Consider the following 19,009-nt stretch of genomic DNA (forward strand, 5'->3'; position numbering starts at 1 on the left):
TCATCTTTGCTCTTTCACTAAGTGCAAAAGTCAAAAGAAAATATTAACATTCTGAATTGAGTAATCCCTTATTAAGACATATTAGGCTGAATAAACTCTGCAGATGTAAAAAAAAAAAAAAAAACAAACAGAAATAAACCAAACTGCTATAAAGAAAAGACAAACCTGCAGTCTGAAACAGGACTAGTAATAATCATGGACGTATCTGATATGAATTGCACATTTGCGCCTCTGAGACAAGACTTCAGAGTCTAGTCTAAGCACGATAAAATGTCTATGATCCAGCAGGAGAACAAGAAACTGAACAGTGCATGATGACATGAGAACACTATCTTTTTAATGTTATTAAACTCGTTTTTCTTACAGATCAAACATCTAATAGGCCACTAGAATCACCCAGTCCGAGTGTTTCTGCTCTCTTTTTGCAAGAAGCCATCCTGCATCAAAACAAAACGTATTAAGCGATGAACTATTAGTTTGTAAACACTTGGCAACTTTTAAATGAGAATTTGAAGAACCATCCAGACCTTTTCTTTTTTTTTTTTTTCCTTCCATCATCAAAAACTAATTTTGATGATGACAGACAGAGCACAGCGCACTGAGTGAAAGGAAAGTGTCATTTTCCACACAGATCACTGAGATAATGACAGACCTAAAAAAGAGTATGGCAACTATATTTGTAGTATCATCATGTCCACTCACTAATAATAACTATGACTGATCCAGACAGTACTGTAGAGGTCTTCTACCACCAAGTCAACGCAGGGATTTACTGGCAAACACTGGACAACACCTTGCTGATAAAGTAGACTAAAACTGACCCTTTCAAAAGCTTTACATGAAGCGAAGTGGCGCACGACCCCTCCTATGACCTGAACGGAATTTTAAATAAATCACCTTTATCAAAAACATTTTGTTTCATCTTTTCAAGAAAAGAAGAAGGAAATCATCAAATTCCTTTGAGAGAATATGAATGTCCACATTGTCTTATAAACTATAAAACTGACTCCATATTTTCACAAAACTCATGGTCATCTAGATTATATATAAACTTTGTCCTGTTGACCAGTTTGGGGCCTTCTGTGAGAGAGGGGTAGAACTCGGTTGGCGTCATGTGGCCCTCGTGACCTTTGATGTACTTCTTGTAGTTCCTGCGTAAGCAATACCATGTGGTGGTGTAGAGGAGGAAGGCAATGCCCTTCAGGATGATGGCAAGACTCACGTACAGATGTCTGTAAGTTGTGTTGTCGTACAGCAGGCAAGCACCCTTTTTGCCGCAATCTGTACTCCAGAAGAGGCAAGTGGAGTCAATCCCGGCACCGAAGATCAGAGGGGGAGGGATGAATCCTGTAAAGTAGCAAACCCACAAACTCATTCTATTTCCATTTCCATTCGAAATAACATTTTGCTGTATGTTTTGCAGTTTCTACTCTTTGTTCTGATTATTTAATTTCTGCCACCAGTTTTCAGGTTTAAAAAATGTTTACCAGACAGACTCTCCAGACTCTAGTGAACACATCTTGAAAAGACTCTCGTACTACTTCCCACCTTTTCACATTTTCTAGCTTTAGTGTTTCAGGGTGTTTCGGCAAGCCTGGCTCCAGGTAAAGTTTGTGATAATTAGCTTGTGGAAATGAAGCCAGGAGGAGGGGGGGATATCTATAGTATCTAAGTGTGGTGCAGTGAGTTTGTCACAGTTGCAGCAAGTGTAACTACTGAAAAATACCCGGGCTATTTTAAATGAACAGTGTGTTGTCTGATCTGAATTGTTAACATTTCTTACCTAAGAGTCGCAGCAGAAGAAATAACACTCCAAGGGCGTACGATTTCAGTTCAGGGCTCACAGTCCTACAAGGGAAGAAGAAAGAATCAAATTTCATTTCCAAACTGAATTCATGGACTGATCAAATCTATATAAATACTGCACCCTCACGCATTTCCATCCAAAACACATACCTGATGAGGATGATGACAGATGGAGTCTGGGCCATAGCTCCGACCAGACTGCAGACACAGATCATACACAGGAAGATGAGGAAAGCCTCCTGGCAGCCTGGCATCTGACATTTCCCTGGAATCGCAGTGGCTAACTCACTGTCAGCAGATATACAAGAACATCCCGACAAATTCTGCAAAGGAAATTACAGGGAGCACTCATATCTCTTTTTACAGTTTTTAACATTTAAAAACATTGAGGTTCCATTTTTAGATCACTCTCATTGATTAAAAAGTAATCGAGGGTTAAAAACCTGAGAGATATTTGACGTGGCCCGAGCACTTTCTCTGCGGGAGCAGCCGGCGAAGCAGGCGGACAGATAGGTGACTCGATTGGAGCCACACACGGGGCTGATGGAGGAGGTGAAGCAGTTGCAGTGACTGATGCACTGGGCTTCTGGTTTCTCACCCTCCCGCAGCGTCCTGCACAGCGACACACAGAAAAACCTGAGCATCCCTTCCCCACCCCGAGTACCAACTATATCTGCATGAAACGCAAACAAAATCGAAGAAACGCTCTCGGCCCTTAATCAGTGACACTGTGGGGCTGCAGCACACTTAACAAGCTGCACTGCACCGCTGCTGGAAAGCAGTAAAAGCCTGAAGGTTCAATTTCTGGATGACCTACCTGGAATCAGACTTTCTTTTACATCTTTAGTACAGATCAAACTGTGTCCATAGCACAAAATACTGAAAACCTATTAAATCATATATATACACACACACACACACACACACACACACACACACACACACACACACACACACACACACACACACACACACAAACATACCAGTCAAAGGTTTGGACACACTTTCTTATTCATTTGAATGGGAAATTGTGTCCAAACTGTGTATATACTAATCATACATTGTGTTCCTGGTCTATTAATCATTGTTTGTCTGTATTTTGCTTTATTTCATGTACTTCTCTCTTTTACTTTGTTCTCCTCTTTCTTCTGCTTATGTAAAGCTCTTTGAATTGGCTATTTGTCTGTGTTTGATATATGCTGTAAAAATAAAGCAGCTTGTGACGTTAACTAAGCCAATCAAGTGTCATTTTGCTGTGTAACTTTTAAAGCAGACTGGTGAGTCTGCTATGTTCAGTATTCATATTCAGTCTGTGCAGCAGCCAGGAACACAAGGCCACTTTTTATAGACTCTGTGACATGACACGAGTGGTCTGCAAAAAAAGTAAACACACTGTGCCCTAATGGCCAGCAGTGATATGAATTTATATTTACTTGCATGAAATCCTCTAACCTTTGCAGCAGTGTTGATTTTCACCGCTGTTACTAACTGCTCATGTTTATTTATAAGGATATGTGGGTTCAAGGGCACAGATATTAACAATGAATTCATGTGACAAGCTAGGGAATTCAAGCACACTGACATTTCAGGACTATATCATAGAGATTATATATAATCTCCAGCTTTATTCACTATAAATAAAGTATCTTTGTCTGAATTGAGCTTGTTTTTGATGACAAACTGAAGCTACTCACCTGCTGAAGCTGCGTGTGTTTCATTACTTTTTACTCTGTCACGATAATTGACTGTTGGATTGTTTTTAAAGCGGAGAAATTTAAATATTTAGATTAGAAAGACAAAACCCCTTCTTCATCCCCAAAGTTAGCTGGAGTTGGCTCTAGACCCCCCACAACGCTGACAGATAAGTGCACAGGTAATGGAACGGGAAACTCCGGCCATAACCTGCACGAGGCCTTCCACAATCAATAACAATCATGTCTGCCGCATATTCAGGCTCTGCCTTACTCGTTGCCATAGGTGACGGTCACTCCAGCGACGGGACCTGTGTCGCAGCCAAGGAAGAGGAAAGAGACATAGCAGGCAGTGGATATCAAGTTAACCAACATAGCCATGCGGATGGCTCCCAGCGCTGACAGGTTCAGCTTCTTCACCAGCAAACCGCCCATGAAGATCCCCAGACATGCACAAGGGATAGCTGTCATACCTTAAAAAGGAAAAGAGAAAATCAGTTTGTTATACCGCCATACTACGTAGTGCACTGCATAACTGGGTATGCGTGAGCTCTGAATACAGACCCAACAGCTGATTTGCTGACGTGGTGGTGAGGTTGAACTGCTGCTCGAGGTATTTCCCCAAAAAGGCTGCAAAACCAGCCACGACAGCTATTTCCATACAGGCTGCGAGGATGATGCAGGTGAACACCGGGTTTGACAGGAGGTGTTTGGTCACCTTGGGGATCACTAAACATGAAAAAATAAGTAAGAATGAGAAGATGCTGGTCAAGTGATCAAATCAGGTAGGCAGTGAAATAATAAATAATGTGGGGCTGCTTTGTCCACATTTGTGCAAAAAAGAAATAAATAAAATAGAATTGCTAACTGAGCTATTTCCAATGACTGAAACAAGTTTGGGTTCAAGAGGCAGTTTATGCACAAGCACATTTTCACTGTGTTGAGGCTTACTGTACTGGGAAAACATGTTAGTAGCAGCTGTGGTGGAACAAAGTTAACTTTCACTGACAAGTACCTCTGAGGTACTTTTCTTGATTACTCCCATTTGAAAAGACTTCATATTAAATCAACACATAACCAAAGGAAATATTGTACTTTTTGCTCCTCCACTGGATTTAGTTGACAGCTGATCTTAATAGTGACTTTGCTGCACATAAAACAAAGTCATATCACCCAAATATCATGAAATATCATGAATGCTTCTTACTATCGTCATTTGCTATATCTAATTTATAAAAACATTCATGATTATAATATGTTGTCCTGTGTGTTGCATGCTCACCCCTGAGTTGCTGACAGCAGGTGGGGCTGTTGGCAGGCTCGTGGTTGTGCACAACCCCATTGCTGGGCTTTGGAGTCTCACTGTCTGGATTCGGAGAGGGCGGAAGCATAACTTGCTCGCTCTCTCCCCCTTCCTCTCTCTCTTTGGTCGGCAGAGACTGTGGGAAGCCAAACATCAAGAGAGCTGAGCAAAACAGCAAGGCACCGCACAGGAGGAAGCCTGCCCACCAGGCCCCAATCCACCGCGGGTCATCTGGAGTGATGCCCAGCTTACCTGTGGAGAGGCAGAGGGGAAGTCAATAAAGCGCACTTATACATACACACACACACACACACACACACACACACACACACACACACACACACACACACACACTGTACTGGAGAAAATTGAAACTCACTGGTGTCAATAAAGATAGCATCCACGTAGAATTTAGTGCAGAGGGAGCCAAGGATGAAACCACAGGCAGGGCCGAACACCAGCGTGGAAAATAGTATTCCTGCAGAGAAAAGGCAAAAGAAACACCAACTTTTATGTTGTGCTTTCAGATAATTTAAAGCCACAAAAACAAGCTGGATAAATTGATTGGAACAGCCATGAATGTTGTACCAACCAAACTAGGACCGGGTAATATTACAGCTAATTCTCACAGGAAGGTGCCATAAAACTGCCTACAACAAGATGTCTCCTTACCAGAAGGACTGAAGTATAATCAACTTTTACACACGTATTGCTTTTGATTTGTGCTATTTTCTTGGCTTCATATTTGCGCTGTGATATATTCACTGTTTTCTTTGTTAGTGAGAAAATTTTACTGGTCTGGCAAGACACATTTTATGTAATTTAAAAAGGGTCCATTCATCCATCCATCCATTTCAACTGCTTAGCCATCGTGGTCGGTGGGGGTTGCTGGGGCCAATTTCTTGCTAACATTTTGGATGAGGGCGGGGTCACCCTGCACAGTTTGCCACTCAGTCTCAAGGCTGTTTCACATTCAGACTCACACTCACGCCTACGGGGCAATTTAGAGTCACCAATTAACCTGAATGTGCATATCTTCAGACTGTGGAGAATACAAGAGTACCCAGAAGAATCCCGGGCAGGCACAGGGTGAACATGCAAATTCCACATAGAAAGGCCCCAGGCCCGGGATTGAACCTCTGACCTTCTGGCTGTGGGGCAACTGCGCTAACCTTTAAAAAACGAGTCAATTTAATACACACATCAACATCAGGGAAGGTACAATGATATTTGGGATTCAGTATAAGTTTCCCACTTGCACATCTTTCGTGCTTTTATGTAGCTCTACCAGAAGATACAAGCTGAAGGATGACAGCAAACAGGGAAACATTTTGGCTGTCATGAGAGATCAAATCTGCCTGTTAAAACCACAAGGCAAGTGCAGCAGTTGTGACAGCGCAAACAGTGAGTGTGCATGCTGTGATGACATGGCTCTGCCTTCTCATCCTCACTGGTTAACGCACACTGTGAGAAAGTAAAGAACACCTGACAACAGAAATCAGTTGTTTTGTCCCAATCTGCCCTGGTGGGCAGCTGGAGATAAAAAATGTGGAGCTTGATCCAAAAAGCCTCATTAGTGCTGTCAGCGGGGGGAAACTCTAGCACTGTGACTCAGACTGCAGGCAGATAATGAAGACTCAAAGCTCGGTTTAGTAGACAAATTTCTCCTTGTGTTTATGTCCTGTGATCTGTGTTATTATTAGACTGCAGCGTGGAGTGTTGGACTGGATGTCAGCCGGCAATGACAAACCAGATCTCGTTCTGAAGTTGGCCACTCATGAATGCCTACGAAAGCCTCAAATTACCGTTAGCCTGAAATGAAATTATACAATCTCTGCTTCCTCCTCCTGCTTCTGTGCATTAGCAACATCCCCTTTTACTGGCTGCAGGTTGATCGCTGCATCGGTGCTACTGGCACCGGCAGGAGAAGCCCCTTAATGAAGAAATGTGGAAATTGTCCCTAAGCCCTGTACGTCTCTGCAAAGTAAATGCATGGTCTGCTTCCTGCCTTGACCACCCACATAGGAAGGGAGTCAACACTTTCACGTAATTTCATCCCCATTCACACGATAGTTTAATCTTCACATAAAGGAAATGGCTCACAGATTCATTAGGTGAGACTCAGCTACCTATAAAATGGTATGAAGAGGCTCATTTAAATGGTGTGAGTGGAACAAAAGAAAAAAGACTTTCATTGTGGCATGAAAATGTGATGTTTTTGTTTTTTTTTTTGGACACAACTGAAAATTCATTGTGGTTGACAGCCAGACCAGTGAGGAAATGAACAGAGACACAGATGTGAGCCCATGAGGCGTCAGAGCACAACAGGCTTCCTCTGAGGTTTTAGATATAAATAAGGCCAGTGACAGGTAAAGATAATTTCCTCCACTGACAGTCGAAAAACCCAAATAAAAAATGAAAAAGTTTGAAAGAGTTGCGCTGAAATGGCAGCGCTTTAACCACATCCAAGACACACACACACAGAGGTGGTCACACCCACAAATACACACAACAGGCATTGCTGTGGCACATCAGGGAGTGTCTGCACCAGCGAAAATGAGCAGTTTAACAGCACTTTCATGATGGAGGGCTGAATCAATGAGCAAATTTGCCTGTGGTGTTGTAACTACGTCCGATGCACTCTGTTTTGAGTGTTTCCTTAGAAACTGAGTGTTGTCTTCTCATAGCAACAGCACAACTGTATTCATGACAGGAAACCTCAGTTAGTGAAATCACCTTCTAGGAGATGACGCCACTGCCACCACTGAGGGGATAAATGTTTCCTATGAGATCTGTACCCATCCCCAGATGCTTTAAGAAATGCTGTGCCCTTGATGATAACACTGAACCATAGCACAAATCCAGCATGTGGAAAAGATCACTAATCTATGGCAGGCCGTGCCTCCTTAGCAGTCTGCTGCTTGTGAGTGAGAAAAAAGGAGCGTGCAATTTTGAAGTTCCTGATATTGTCCTCATGGAAGATTAATTAAAATATTTCTTAAAGCTTTCTTCTTTTTTGTTCCGAGCTCAGAGCCAGCAGAGGAAAAGCAGACAGCACGATGAGTCTTTCAGAATGGGATTAAGCTGGCATGAGCATTAACTGGATCTTGTAGTAAAAAAATAGGGGAAGTAACATTGCGTCAGTTTGGTTTCCCTCTCCGTCTTCCCTCCATCCCTCCAACTACTAACTAATGTGATATGCTGAAGATAAAACTACATCTTATGAGGCCAAATCCTTAATAACACAAAAGTTCTGTCTTTAATTGTCCAATTTGACTAAAGGGAAGAGTCTGTTACCTTGGTGGGGGGTATTATTAGCCAAACCTTGCATTAAAACTCAGAGTTGGGTGAACAGCTGGAAGTTCTGGTGGTAAACAAAGCAATTTCCCTGGTGGTAAAAATGTTTTCCTATGGATGGGAGTATTCTAGATTTGCTAGTTATCTTATTTTAGCTCAAAGGCACCAATCAAAGTCACATCATAACTGTATTTAATCACTTGGAACAAAAATCATACTGGCGAATATGAATTCTGTTGGCGCTGCTGTGATTAAAGGACGGAAATACCAACTCGTGGCTTGCATGATGAAGGAAAAAGTCACAGCGTGCCTTCGGTTGAGTTGACCTTCTGCATGAACTGCGCACAGGGGCAAGACATTTTCATTTATTGTGAATCTGATAGACCTGTGGCCGTTGTCTCCTCCTTAGGCAATGATGTCAGTAACAAGAACACAACCAATTAATACGCAAAAGTTCCACAAAGAGAGAGTATTTCTTCATTAATCATGATCCAAGTCAATGTTTGGAACAAAAGCGAGATTGAATTCAAGTCTTATTATGCAGCTCCTTCATGCTTTAGACTTCTTCTACTGTATGTGCAGACAGATTTGTGTGTACACCAGCAGATAAATGACATGAGACCATGAATCTGAGCTGATTCGGTCTGCTTCACACCAGCAGTTCCCCTGGGCACATATTGACAGGCTTGGTTACTTCACTATTAAAAATGCCTCCTTCCCATCCACGTCATCGCTTCCTCCTGATCTTGTTTCTTAAAACCCGCTCTGACTGTGACTGGAGACCTTTGCAAAAATAAGGAGACCGTTGTTTCTAAGTGACCTGTACCAGAACATATTTCATGTTATTTCGCAGGCAGGATTAAACAGGAAAAAAAGGAAAACCTTAGTTAAGCACATTAAATCTCCATGAAGGACAATACAGGACCAGAGCCATGGTCCATAATCTTTGTAATACACCACTTCCAAACTGCCTCGAAATCCCTTTTCCCTTCCAGCAGTCCTGTTACAAGATAAGTACAAAACAAACTAATTTGTTCATGTTGTAGTTCGCCTGAGCCTTTTAGTATCCTGTGAATTATACTCTCAGGGGAGCATGTCAGATGTAATTCAATTACAAAGCTCGACTCTCGTGTTTTTGTCTCCCACTAATTTGTTTAGAGACTGAGAGAAAGGACTGGGAGAGCTACTGTCCATGAGGCTCATTCTTTTTTGAGTATTTTGACTAGCCTGCAAATATTTGCGTTAACCCCAGGTGCTACGTTTGGAAAGTTGAAACCTCTCAAATAAAGTGATACCTACAACTTCTGCTTAAACAATACTGTGGGCTGATTTTGTATCCTGAGAAGCATTTTGTGGTTTAGAAAAAAAATGACAAAGTGTCACACTAAGCACGTGTCCAAGTCCGAGCACCTGCATCTGTTAGGTGGTTGAGCGTAACTGCACTGCGAGCACAGAGTGATAACAGAAGAGAGCAGAGCAAAAGGCCAAGTTGTACTCATCATACAAAAAAATAATAATAATTTCTGGGTCAGGGGAACCAAGTGAGAGGCCTACTGAGGGTACCTCACATTTAAAATCCCCTCAGTCCCTTTACACCATGCAAGCCAAAGTGATCAAGATTATAAACCAGCACGGTGTGAGGTTAAACAGAAAAGCTTGAAATGTCAGATGCATTATGGCTGCACCATCCTCAGTTCATTTCCTGCTCTCACTGTACAAAAGGAATTCCTTCTCCTCCTCCATTAATCCTACTCAAGTTGGCTCACTAATCCTCTGAGCCAAATAAGAGCAGAGCGACACTGAAGTGGGAGGCCTAACAACAGCTTGTGCTACTTTCGTGTGGGGCCAGACTGAAACTGAAAGTGAGCTCAATGATTATTGAAGATAAAACCAAGAGCCACTTTCCACCTCTGCGGCCTGAATCTGACTTTTTGTTGGAGGTGAATCACAGTCATTTTAGAGACTGCACAAAATGTCCAGGTTGTTTTAAAAGTAGCTATTTAATTTTAAGGGCATGAAATTGATAGAACTTAATCTCTTTCTCAAATCAGGTTTTGCTGACCGTTGTAGTTTTTTTTTTTTTTTTTTAAACAATCAAAGGAGGACAGTCAGAAGAAACACTTGAACAGGCCAGAGGGGTCAGCTTGAGAACAGGTTGTTTTCTCTGTGTCCAGTGAAGTCCACTCACATCATTTACCTTAACTCAGGAAAGTCAGCCACCACGCCCAACAATCAGCCATCTGCTTCCTGGACACATGGTTTTTCTGCTCTCCTCAACGGCACAGAACTGCCTGCTGCCGTTTGCAACAACCACCACAAGTTACAATTTTTTTTTTGATTCAGGAAACCCACAAGTTTCGTGCTTAACACACTCTTCTTATAGTTTCAGAGTGCTAAAACTTAAAAAGAAATCTCTTCTCATGAAGCTGCATTTAACTGATTAAATCCTACTACGAGTGTTTGTCCGAAATGATGTTTACAATGTTGACTGCACCATAATGAGCTTTTGCCTTAATGTAGAACATCTGGCATACATCCTGCCTGCTGCATGCCAGTGTTACCAAAATAATAGGACAGTACTCTAAAAAGATGTGCAGCAAGCAAACGGAACAAAACATTTTCATAAAGTTTTTGCAAACCTGCCTATTAAACGCTCTGTCACTTAGCCTCGCTAACATACTGTCTGGGAGGTCTCTCACAGTGATGCACAGAAAATAAAAATTAAACAAAAAAAGCAATGTCCTGATGAGACAGTCTTTTGACGAGACACTTCGAATGCAAAACAGGGTTGATTTTATGACATGACGGAAAATTATCAGAGGAAGCTTAACGGTGTAAACCTGACAAGCCTAACAGGGAACTGTGTGCTAGGGAGGCTAAATGACTCAGCTTATGCTTATGTGATCTCCTGTTAGAGTGACAAAAGTCACAATGTGAAATAAATCCTCATTTTATACATTTGAATTCGGTGTACTTCAGGTAGTAATTTTTAAAACTGCTAAATCTGCCAGACTTAAAACTCAAAGGCTGGTTTTAATCCACGTGAAAATCCGTACAAACAGTCAGGCAGTGGAGTAGCCACAACAAAGTGCCATCTGATATACAAGACATACAACAAATGTCAGTTGTTAATCTCTACAAAAACATCCTTTGCATGTGTGATGGTTTGACTCGGATCTTGTGTTTCCCATATTTATCTGATGATTATGCATCCAGTCAATACACCCCACTTATTATCAGCTATACAGTGTCTAGATACAAGCTATTAAAAAAGGCACACGTCAGCATTTGTCCCATTTCCAATGATTCACAATTTACTGCAGTGTGGCATTAGCATTTCATTAAGAAAATGCATTTACACACCGGGTATTAGCACGCCATTCATAAGTAAAAAGCATTTCGAGTAAGCCATTACATAATCTCACTGGTTCTCAAATTGCTGCTTGTTAAATCCGCTAATAAGAAAGACAGACTCGGTGTGCTTGCAGCATGTTATCAACTACAATCGCAGTGCTCAATTTAACAGGACAAACTGTACATTGCAGGAAAAAAGAAAACATGACATGAAAGTGGAATTTTGGAGGTATTTCATCTGCTTGTCCCCACTTTGTAAAGTTTGACGTTGTCTTGTGTTTTTTTTTTTTTTTTTTGGTACTTTCTTTGATGTCACCTTTGTTCTCCAATTGATAAAAATCTTATGTTACATTTCTTGAAGAATATCAACCTGAGGCACCAGTTCCTCCTCTATCTATGGACGGTGCAGCTGATTTTTCTTACGAGCTCTCTTGCTCAGTGACTCTGTGACATTAGGTCAACCTCTATGATGTCATGAGAACAACCACCACTGAAACCGACTAGCTAAGAGGAAAATGGCTCATTTATGTGGAATAGAGATCTTTACTGTGATTATATAAGATTTAAATGCTGTCACCACAATCTTAATGCCATCGATTGATGCAGATAGTGGTTATGTAAAATCAGCCCAAACAAACAAAAGTCGTGCAAAAGTTGTCTCTGAGGTGAAGTCTTTCTTGATGAAGTACAGAGGAGATTAACGACTACCAAATCTTCAGTTAACCTTAAGGAGGCACTAACAGTATTAAACGAGAGCTTTCACTCCAGGAAGCCAGCATTGGCTCACCTCGGTGGCTTTTAGTATCAACGTCAAAATCACTTTTGAGGAAACAGTCACACTGAAAGTGACAAGAAGTCTTACTGGTCTTGAACAAATGTACCAATGTGCATTTACTAAAGCTTCCCCCATGAGCAGCTCAACTTTTAATGGACTGAAAGCCAAACAAGAAAAAACTGCTTTTGGAGGGTCATTTTCTGTAGTACAAAAGAGAAGTTTTAAAAACTTTAAATATTCAGTTTGTTATCAAATATGAGATAAGATAATAGTGAAAATTTTCTAAACTTATCAACTTGCTGGTGAGAAATGAGCGATGAGTGAGAGGAAAAATGGTTTGTTGATTTGTTGGGCAGCTGTGCCCTTTAGTAACCCTGTTGACTCCACGCAGCCATGACCTAAATAACAAGCCAAAGCTTAAAGTGGGCTCTCCACTCACATTCGAATGCCATTACATCAGGATCATCCTTTCTTAACTTCCGCTTGCGTCAAAATGTATAGAACTTGAAATTGCGCTTCAGCACAATGTGTCTGGCTGTGACGTGACATTAAAACAGCTTCTTCGGGTCTGGTAAACCTGTAACTTGTGGGGGAGCAGACGAATATTGAAATGGTTTCAATGAGGCCGTGTAGTTGCTGCATTAAAAGTGCCGCTTAAAGACACGTTTAACACTATTAGCATTTTGACCCTGAGGATGAGCAATGGGGTTACCGGAGCACGTCGTCCAGGCAGCGGCCAGCTGACACACCGCCTTCTCAACAGCTCTCTTCCCCTCAACACCCTGTCATCTTAAACTCAGCTCTGGCTCAGTCTGGGCCTCTGAGAGGTAGCAGCCAGAAATGGGAGGTCAACGTCAGGACTTGATGAAGGCTTTACTCCCTCAGATTGGCAGTCTGTTTGAACAAACTCCTGATCCAGGTCTAGACTTCAGACAGCGCGTCATTTAACGTAGCTGCACAATCAAGTGACGTTCACGGAGCTGATTGTACATGCAGTTTTTTTATTGTTACTACATCGTCTTGTGTCAACCACAAAATACACCCCTGTTTAACATCCTAATGTCAGATAAATGAAAATTGTCTTTACTATAAACACGTTTAAATTAGGGCTTTCAGCGTTAATGTGTTAATCACCATCAATTAAAAGGCCGCGATCAACGGGCAATCTTTTTTTAAAATCACATCAATTGTGTGCGGCTATTTTGTCTTCTTTGCTGGACCCTTAACTTGCCAGCAGCTACCTGTTTCCTGCATCATCAATTTGTTTCTGGTGATAAATATTAAAGTAATTAGCAGCTTGTGTAAATTTGAAGTAAAGTCAAATTTTAATATTTTAAGCCATGTTGCTGACGTAGAAATTACATTTCATTAGGCCTATTACACTTTTTTTAAATTTGAAATATATCTAAAGGGCAAGCTCATAAAGTAATTTTCTTCAATTTCCAATCCAGATCCATTGGTCAATCCTTCCATACATTGTTTAATTATGTCCCAGAAAGCTTTTGTTTTGATGCAATGGCTTTTCATTTTGATCCGTCATAAACCCCCCCCCCAAAAAAAAAAACAAAAACAAATAAACATACATATCCACCTCCTGTCTTTCTGTTTCAACAAGATACAAAGAAAATGTGAATTTTTTGGTCATATTTCAGAATGATGATTAATCCACAGCCACCTTAAATCTAGTAGCATATTAGCACGTAAACCTTGTTAATTCAAATCAGTTGGTTGATTGACATCAGATAAAACGGCATTGTCAATAACATATGAACTGCTTTACTAATAATGAGCATTATACTGTGATGTGAAAACGTGTTTGACATTTCATTAACTAATATTTTGACGCAAGTAATCGACAGTTTAATCCCTACTGTCCGTATTTCATATTGTTTCATTGAATTCCTACTGTTACGTATCGGTGGTATAAAACTGAAGATCTGCTGCACCCAACAGATCTCTGTCCTGTTTTATAATTCAGGGGCTGCGACAACTGAGCTGTCACTTCCCATGACTCCTTGGATGACAATAGAAAGAAAAATCACTTTAGTAAAACATACTGCCGGAGGATGGGACAGAAAAAGGTTTCCTAAAAACAGTGAGGCCCTGCCATGGAAATAAATGCTTTTCTGCCCCCCTCCCCACAAAAAAAATAAATAAAAAAAATCTACACCCACCCTGTTATATTATGTAAGAGAGTATTAAACTTTGGAAAAAGAACACTATAAGTGTGCTCATGTCCTGTGTGTCCCCTTATAGATAAAAACTACATCCTGATTATTAATGCAGAGATAAGATCAAATCAATAAATAGATATGAGGGATATTAGAAAGCTCATGTAAATAAACTAAATAAACATGGAACACCCAGAATGGAGGAAGCTTTCCATTTGATGCCATTCGTGAAGGCTTAGACGTTTTGCCTATGCTCGATTTCACAGGTCTCTTAGAGATTTCACATGCAAATGACTCATGCACTGCCAAAAAAAAAAAAAAAAAAAAAAAAAAGGCCCACACAGTTTTGTCTCAATTGAGAGAAATGCTGCAGTTATTATGCAACCACTGATGAAATTCAAGTTTTAAAGAAGTGATGCGGCAGGAAAGTTAGTATGGCGCTATTGATGCTAACAGTGAGTTATGAACCTTAAATGATATACTAGCATGATATATGTGACGATACTGTGATAGAAGAGGTTGAGTCTTGTTGCTCTTTTGTTTATCTTATTTCTGTTTATCTGCCTTTTCACTGCCCATTAAGTGCAATCGTTCTTGTGTGTAAAAGTTGGCCTGCAATCAGGTTCTGCTTCTACCGTACAGGTCAGTGGTATTAGGCATCCTGAACCTGACATGCACTCACTTAATCTTTGAGTCCAATTAACCTTGTGTCATCACCGTCCAACTATTCCAGGAAGCAGTAAAAATCCTCATTAACCTAAATGGTCATCAGTATTAGCTCGCCCTTGCTGGAGTTGTTTTTCATTTGTTTTTGTTTCGTGTCATGTAGCTTTAAATCTACACTGCTAATTAATTCACCGTCAGCAACATGAAAACGGGCACCTGAACTGTGTATTTCTATGAATCAGTGGTGCCGGGTCTTTGCTGCGCAACAGCTACAGATATAAAAGTCAAACAAGAAATATTACAGTGATGCAAACTTCGGCTGCAGCCATCATCAACAATAACGATGGTGTTTTTGAGCCGTGAGACTCCATTAACAGAACAGGCATGTTTTCAAACAGGGTACTGACTCAGATGACTCAGTCAGACTGCCAGCTGTGTTAACACCGGGTCAGCAAAGTTGGGACACACCCATGGACGGACAGAGGGACGGAGAGACCATAAGCAGGAGTTAATGTAACAGCAAAGCCCTGTCGTTCTGCCTCGATACAGTGAACTATTTGTCACCCTTCTTCAGATATTTGCTTGGAGCAAGGACGGCGCTACACACAGCCCCCATTGTTAGGTCGTCGGGTGGTAGGATGACGGCATGGAAGAGAGAGGGCACAGGACCAGAGCGTATACGTCTCTCCACTGGAGAGCTGCAGCTGCTCTATTGAGGATCTCAGAGAGGTTTGGGCCTGTTTGACAGCAGCTGTTAACAGCTTCTTCAGTGGGTGGCTTGGCCTGATTATCAGGACAGAGATGCCAGAAACCTGATTCACTACTTTGTCCAGAAACATGTGAAAGGCATGGGCACAATATACAACTGAGTGTACCACACCATGTCTGCCCCTGGCTATAATGGAGTACTAATTGCAGTGCATACTGAAAAGAGTGTAGGCCACACAAGTGTTTTAAAGAGGAAAAAAGTTAGATGAGAAGTAAACACCCATAAATGTCAGCGATATGCCTAAACTCTCAAACAAGATAAAAATGTTTCCAAAGTTCGTAAAAAAAAATCCCACCCCAGATAAAAGTTTAATTTACAATTTGAGGTTTATCTATCACTGAAAATCAAACTGTAAAACAACAATTTACATATTATTAAATGGGACACAACATAGTGGATTAGAGTTCAGACCCACTTTTGTTTTCCACTGCATAAATAAAATTTTGCAGATCAAACAGTCATCATAAATAAAGCCCACCTATTGATCAGAGTCCATTTAATTAGGCTCCGTTATCCCTCACCCTCCACCATCAGTGATATGGGGATTAAGTGCTGAACATGCTTCTGGGTAATCCTAGGAGCCCAGAGAGCAACCACTTGCACACCGCTCAATCACTGAGGCTTGGGATTTGAGGTAAAACCACGTGCACAGTGTGAATGTGTTCTTCCTGGGCAAAGTCCTTGTCCAAGGTCAGGACAGCTCAGTTTTCATTCTGAAAAAGAAATAGTTAAATGTATGTAAAGTCCACAAAGTGACAGCTGCATCCTCCTCAGCATGAGCAGAGGAAGGATGAAGCATCTCAATTCATCAGTAAAAAACAAAACAAAACAAAAAAAAACAAAACAAAAGCCAACCGTTTCTCTGGCAACAGCCTGCCGATGCTGCTGTGTTTACTGTACGAGCTGTCTCCTCCCACCTCTTCTCCCCATGCTCCTCCCCCAATGGATGCCAAAAAAAAAAAAAAAAAAATCCCCTTTTTAATCAGCAGTGACAGAGCCTGACCCAGATTGCCTGAGAAGGCAGCATGGTTGTGTGGTGAGGTTTACTGAGGCCACAAGATTTCAAGTAGAGGGAAGAGGGAGGTGCCACACGAGTATGTGGACTGTGATAGACGATTCAGCAGGGTGTTGAACAGGGCGTCTTTTCAGCTGAGCCTCAACTGCTACGGTGCTACAGATGAAAGAAAATGAGAAACATGCTTATGACAGTTGTCAGAGCCTCAGCGTGCCACACTGCAGGATCTGCTGAGGCCACCCCAGGGCCTCCAATCTGATATCTATGGCCATTTTTACACTGCGGTGTGACCTATTATCTGACTTACAAACTCACCTTCTCTGCTCCCCGATGGCCCAGCTGAGGGCCACCAGAGGCTTCATCAGGACAGAGAAGTTGGCCTTGTGGAAATTTCCAGATGTAGAGGTCAGGGGGTGGTCTTCAATTAGTTTGTATTAAATAAGATAGTTTTACAAAAATGAACACTGACTTGTTGTAAACCCTATTGCATCAAACAACAAGAAACAGAGTCTTAGATCTCTGAGAGGATGACGAGAGGCGTCTGACTATTAGTTTGAGGCCACAGTGAAAGTCTGTCTCTGGCATGATTTACGTTGGCCCGCAGATTGTGGAAAACAGGCAGCCGTAATTCATCCAGTTACACTCTGATAACTTTAGCCGTTGCACATCAAGCATTTGCCACATTTATTGGAAATATGCCAGTTTGATTGTATTAGTAATTGTTGTATGTTTCATCAGTGTCTCAGCCACTTTGCAGTGAACAGCAATATATACACAATAAATCCAACCACCCAAAGGCGCTCAGATGAGAAGAGATCAAGTGTTTGACTCAGAAAGTTGTTTGAATTCATTTTACTTCAAATCTCATTCAATAAATCAAAATGAATTTATATCTCACTTTGATCCAAAAGGCTTATTGGTTAAGTCTCTCATTCAAACATTCACATGCACACCTATGGCTATCATGGATGCTGCTGGTGTCCTTGAGCAGGACACCAGCAGCATCCTGATAATCAGGTTCAATCTCCGCAGTTTCTCATGTTTTCCAACCATGCCTCTTTTCTTTTTCACATCTTGTTTTTGAGATTTTTTTTTTTTTTTTTACATTCTAAGTCATTACTTTTAAACACAGGACTACCAAATTTAATTTCACACACCAACCATGTGAATAATATGATGCATAATGAGAGAAATATTGCTGGTGCTGATCACAGAACAATTAAGTTAAAACCCCATTCATACACGTCATACTGCGTTCTTATGTGCTGCCAAACAAAAACAAAATGAGGGATTTACCTTTGGATGCTTACAACACGGACATCCGTCAGACACTGGACAGACTGTAGCAAAACATGCACTGACATAATTATGGGGTTGCTGCCATACTATGCCACAAAAACAGCAGATTAACAGGGGGAGGTGATTCACTTCAGATGAGCAGCCAGATGACAAGCTCTTCTGAGCCTGACACATGCCAGGAATCAGGGAATATTAGGAGAGAAAGAAAAAGATAAAAAATAAAAATCAACCTTGGGCCATGTCCGCACCCATCTGAGCTTAATTAACCTTGGGATATTTTTTGCACACCCACCATGCCTATCAGATTGGCATGTACATAAACAAACTCTCACTTCTCTCCAGAAAAAAAAAAAAATTACAGGGTGTCAACAATAGACAAGTATGCTGAGCATGTTTTTCCTTATTACAGCTCAGGGCTGAGAGAAGACCTTATGAGATTTAAGGAAGGAAGGTAGACTCAGAAATCTAATAACTGCCTTGGTTAAAATGTAATATGTTAACTTGGGTCAGCACTAATCAATCAATACGACTTCCTATTTACCACACTGAGTATATCGTCACTCTCCACACGGCAGTATGTCGCCTCAGCTCCCTCCCAACTCCTTTATGTGACGCGATACCCCGAGTATTTGGGGAAGATTACTGATCGGCATTGCGGCAGCAGCGGCATGTTGTATATGGTTGGTTGGATATGACATAATCTCATGTTTATTGCCCGCTCTCCTTCTAGGACAATACTAAAAGTAACCTCGCTGAGGGCAGCTGCCGGGCCTGCAGCACAATGTCAACTTCTTTGGGTCACCCAGCTCGTAGCGCTGCGTGCCGTTGAGCCTACTGACACACATGGCAGAAAGACAAGAGCC

General features: G+C 41.4%; 1 protein-coding gene across 3 annotated transcripts in view; it reads right to left on the reverse strand.

Moving 5' to 3' along the window:
- Positions 1–467: 467 nt before the first annotated feature.
- slco3a1a (solute carrier organic anion transporter family member 3A1a) overlaps positions 468–19,009 on the reverse strand; it is a 29,489-nt gene continuing 10,947 nt past the window's right edge. The window contains exons 3-10 of one of the 3 annotated variants that reach the window (XM_029523691.1): positions 5,180–5,278; positions 4,780–5,052; positions 4,062–4,226; positions 3,772–3,970; positions 2,250–2,418; positions 1,957–2,129; positions 1,784–1,848; positions 468–1,347 (exon numbers count right to left, since the gene is read on the reverse strand). In XM_029523691.1, the coding sequence (XP_029379551.1) occupies positions 995–1,347; positions 1,784–1,848; positions 1,957–2,129; positions 2,250–2,418; positions 3,772–3,970; positions 4,062–4,226; positions 4,780–5,052; positions 5,180–5,278 (1,496 nt within the window). In that variant the 3' untranslated portion in view covers positions 468–994. The remainder of the gene's footprint in view (positions 1,348–1,783; positions 1,849–1,956; positions 2,130–2,249; positions 2,419–3,771; positions 3,971–4,061; positions 4,227–4,779; positions 5,053–5,179; positions 5,279–19,009) is intronic. The other 2 variants (XM_029523690.1, XM_029523692.1) reach the window with 2 other exon arrangements.

The sequence above is a fragment of the Echeneis naucrates genome, chromosome 16 (assembly GCF_900963305.1).
Source record: "Echeneis naucrates chromosome 16, fEcheNa1.1, whole genome shotgun sequence".
Lineage (NCBI taxonomy): Eukaryota > Metazoa > Chordata > Actinopteri > Carangiformes > Echeneidae > Echeneis > Echeneis naucrates.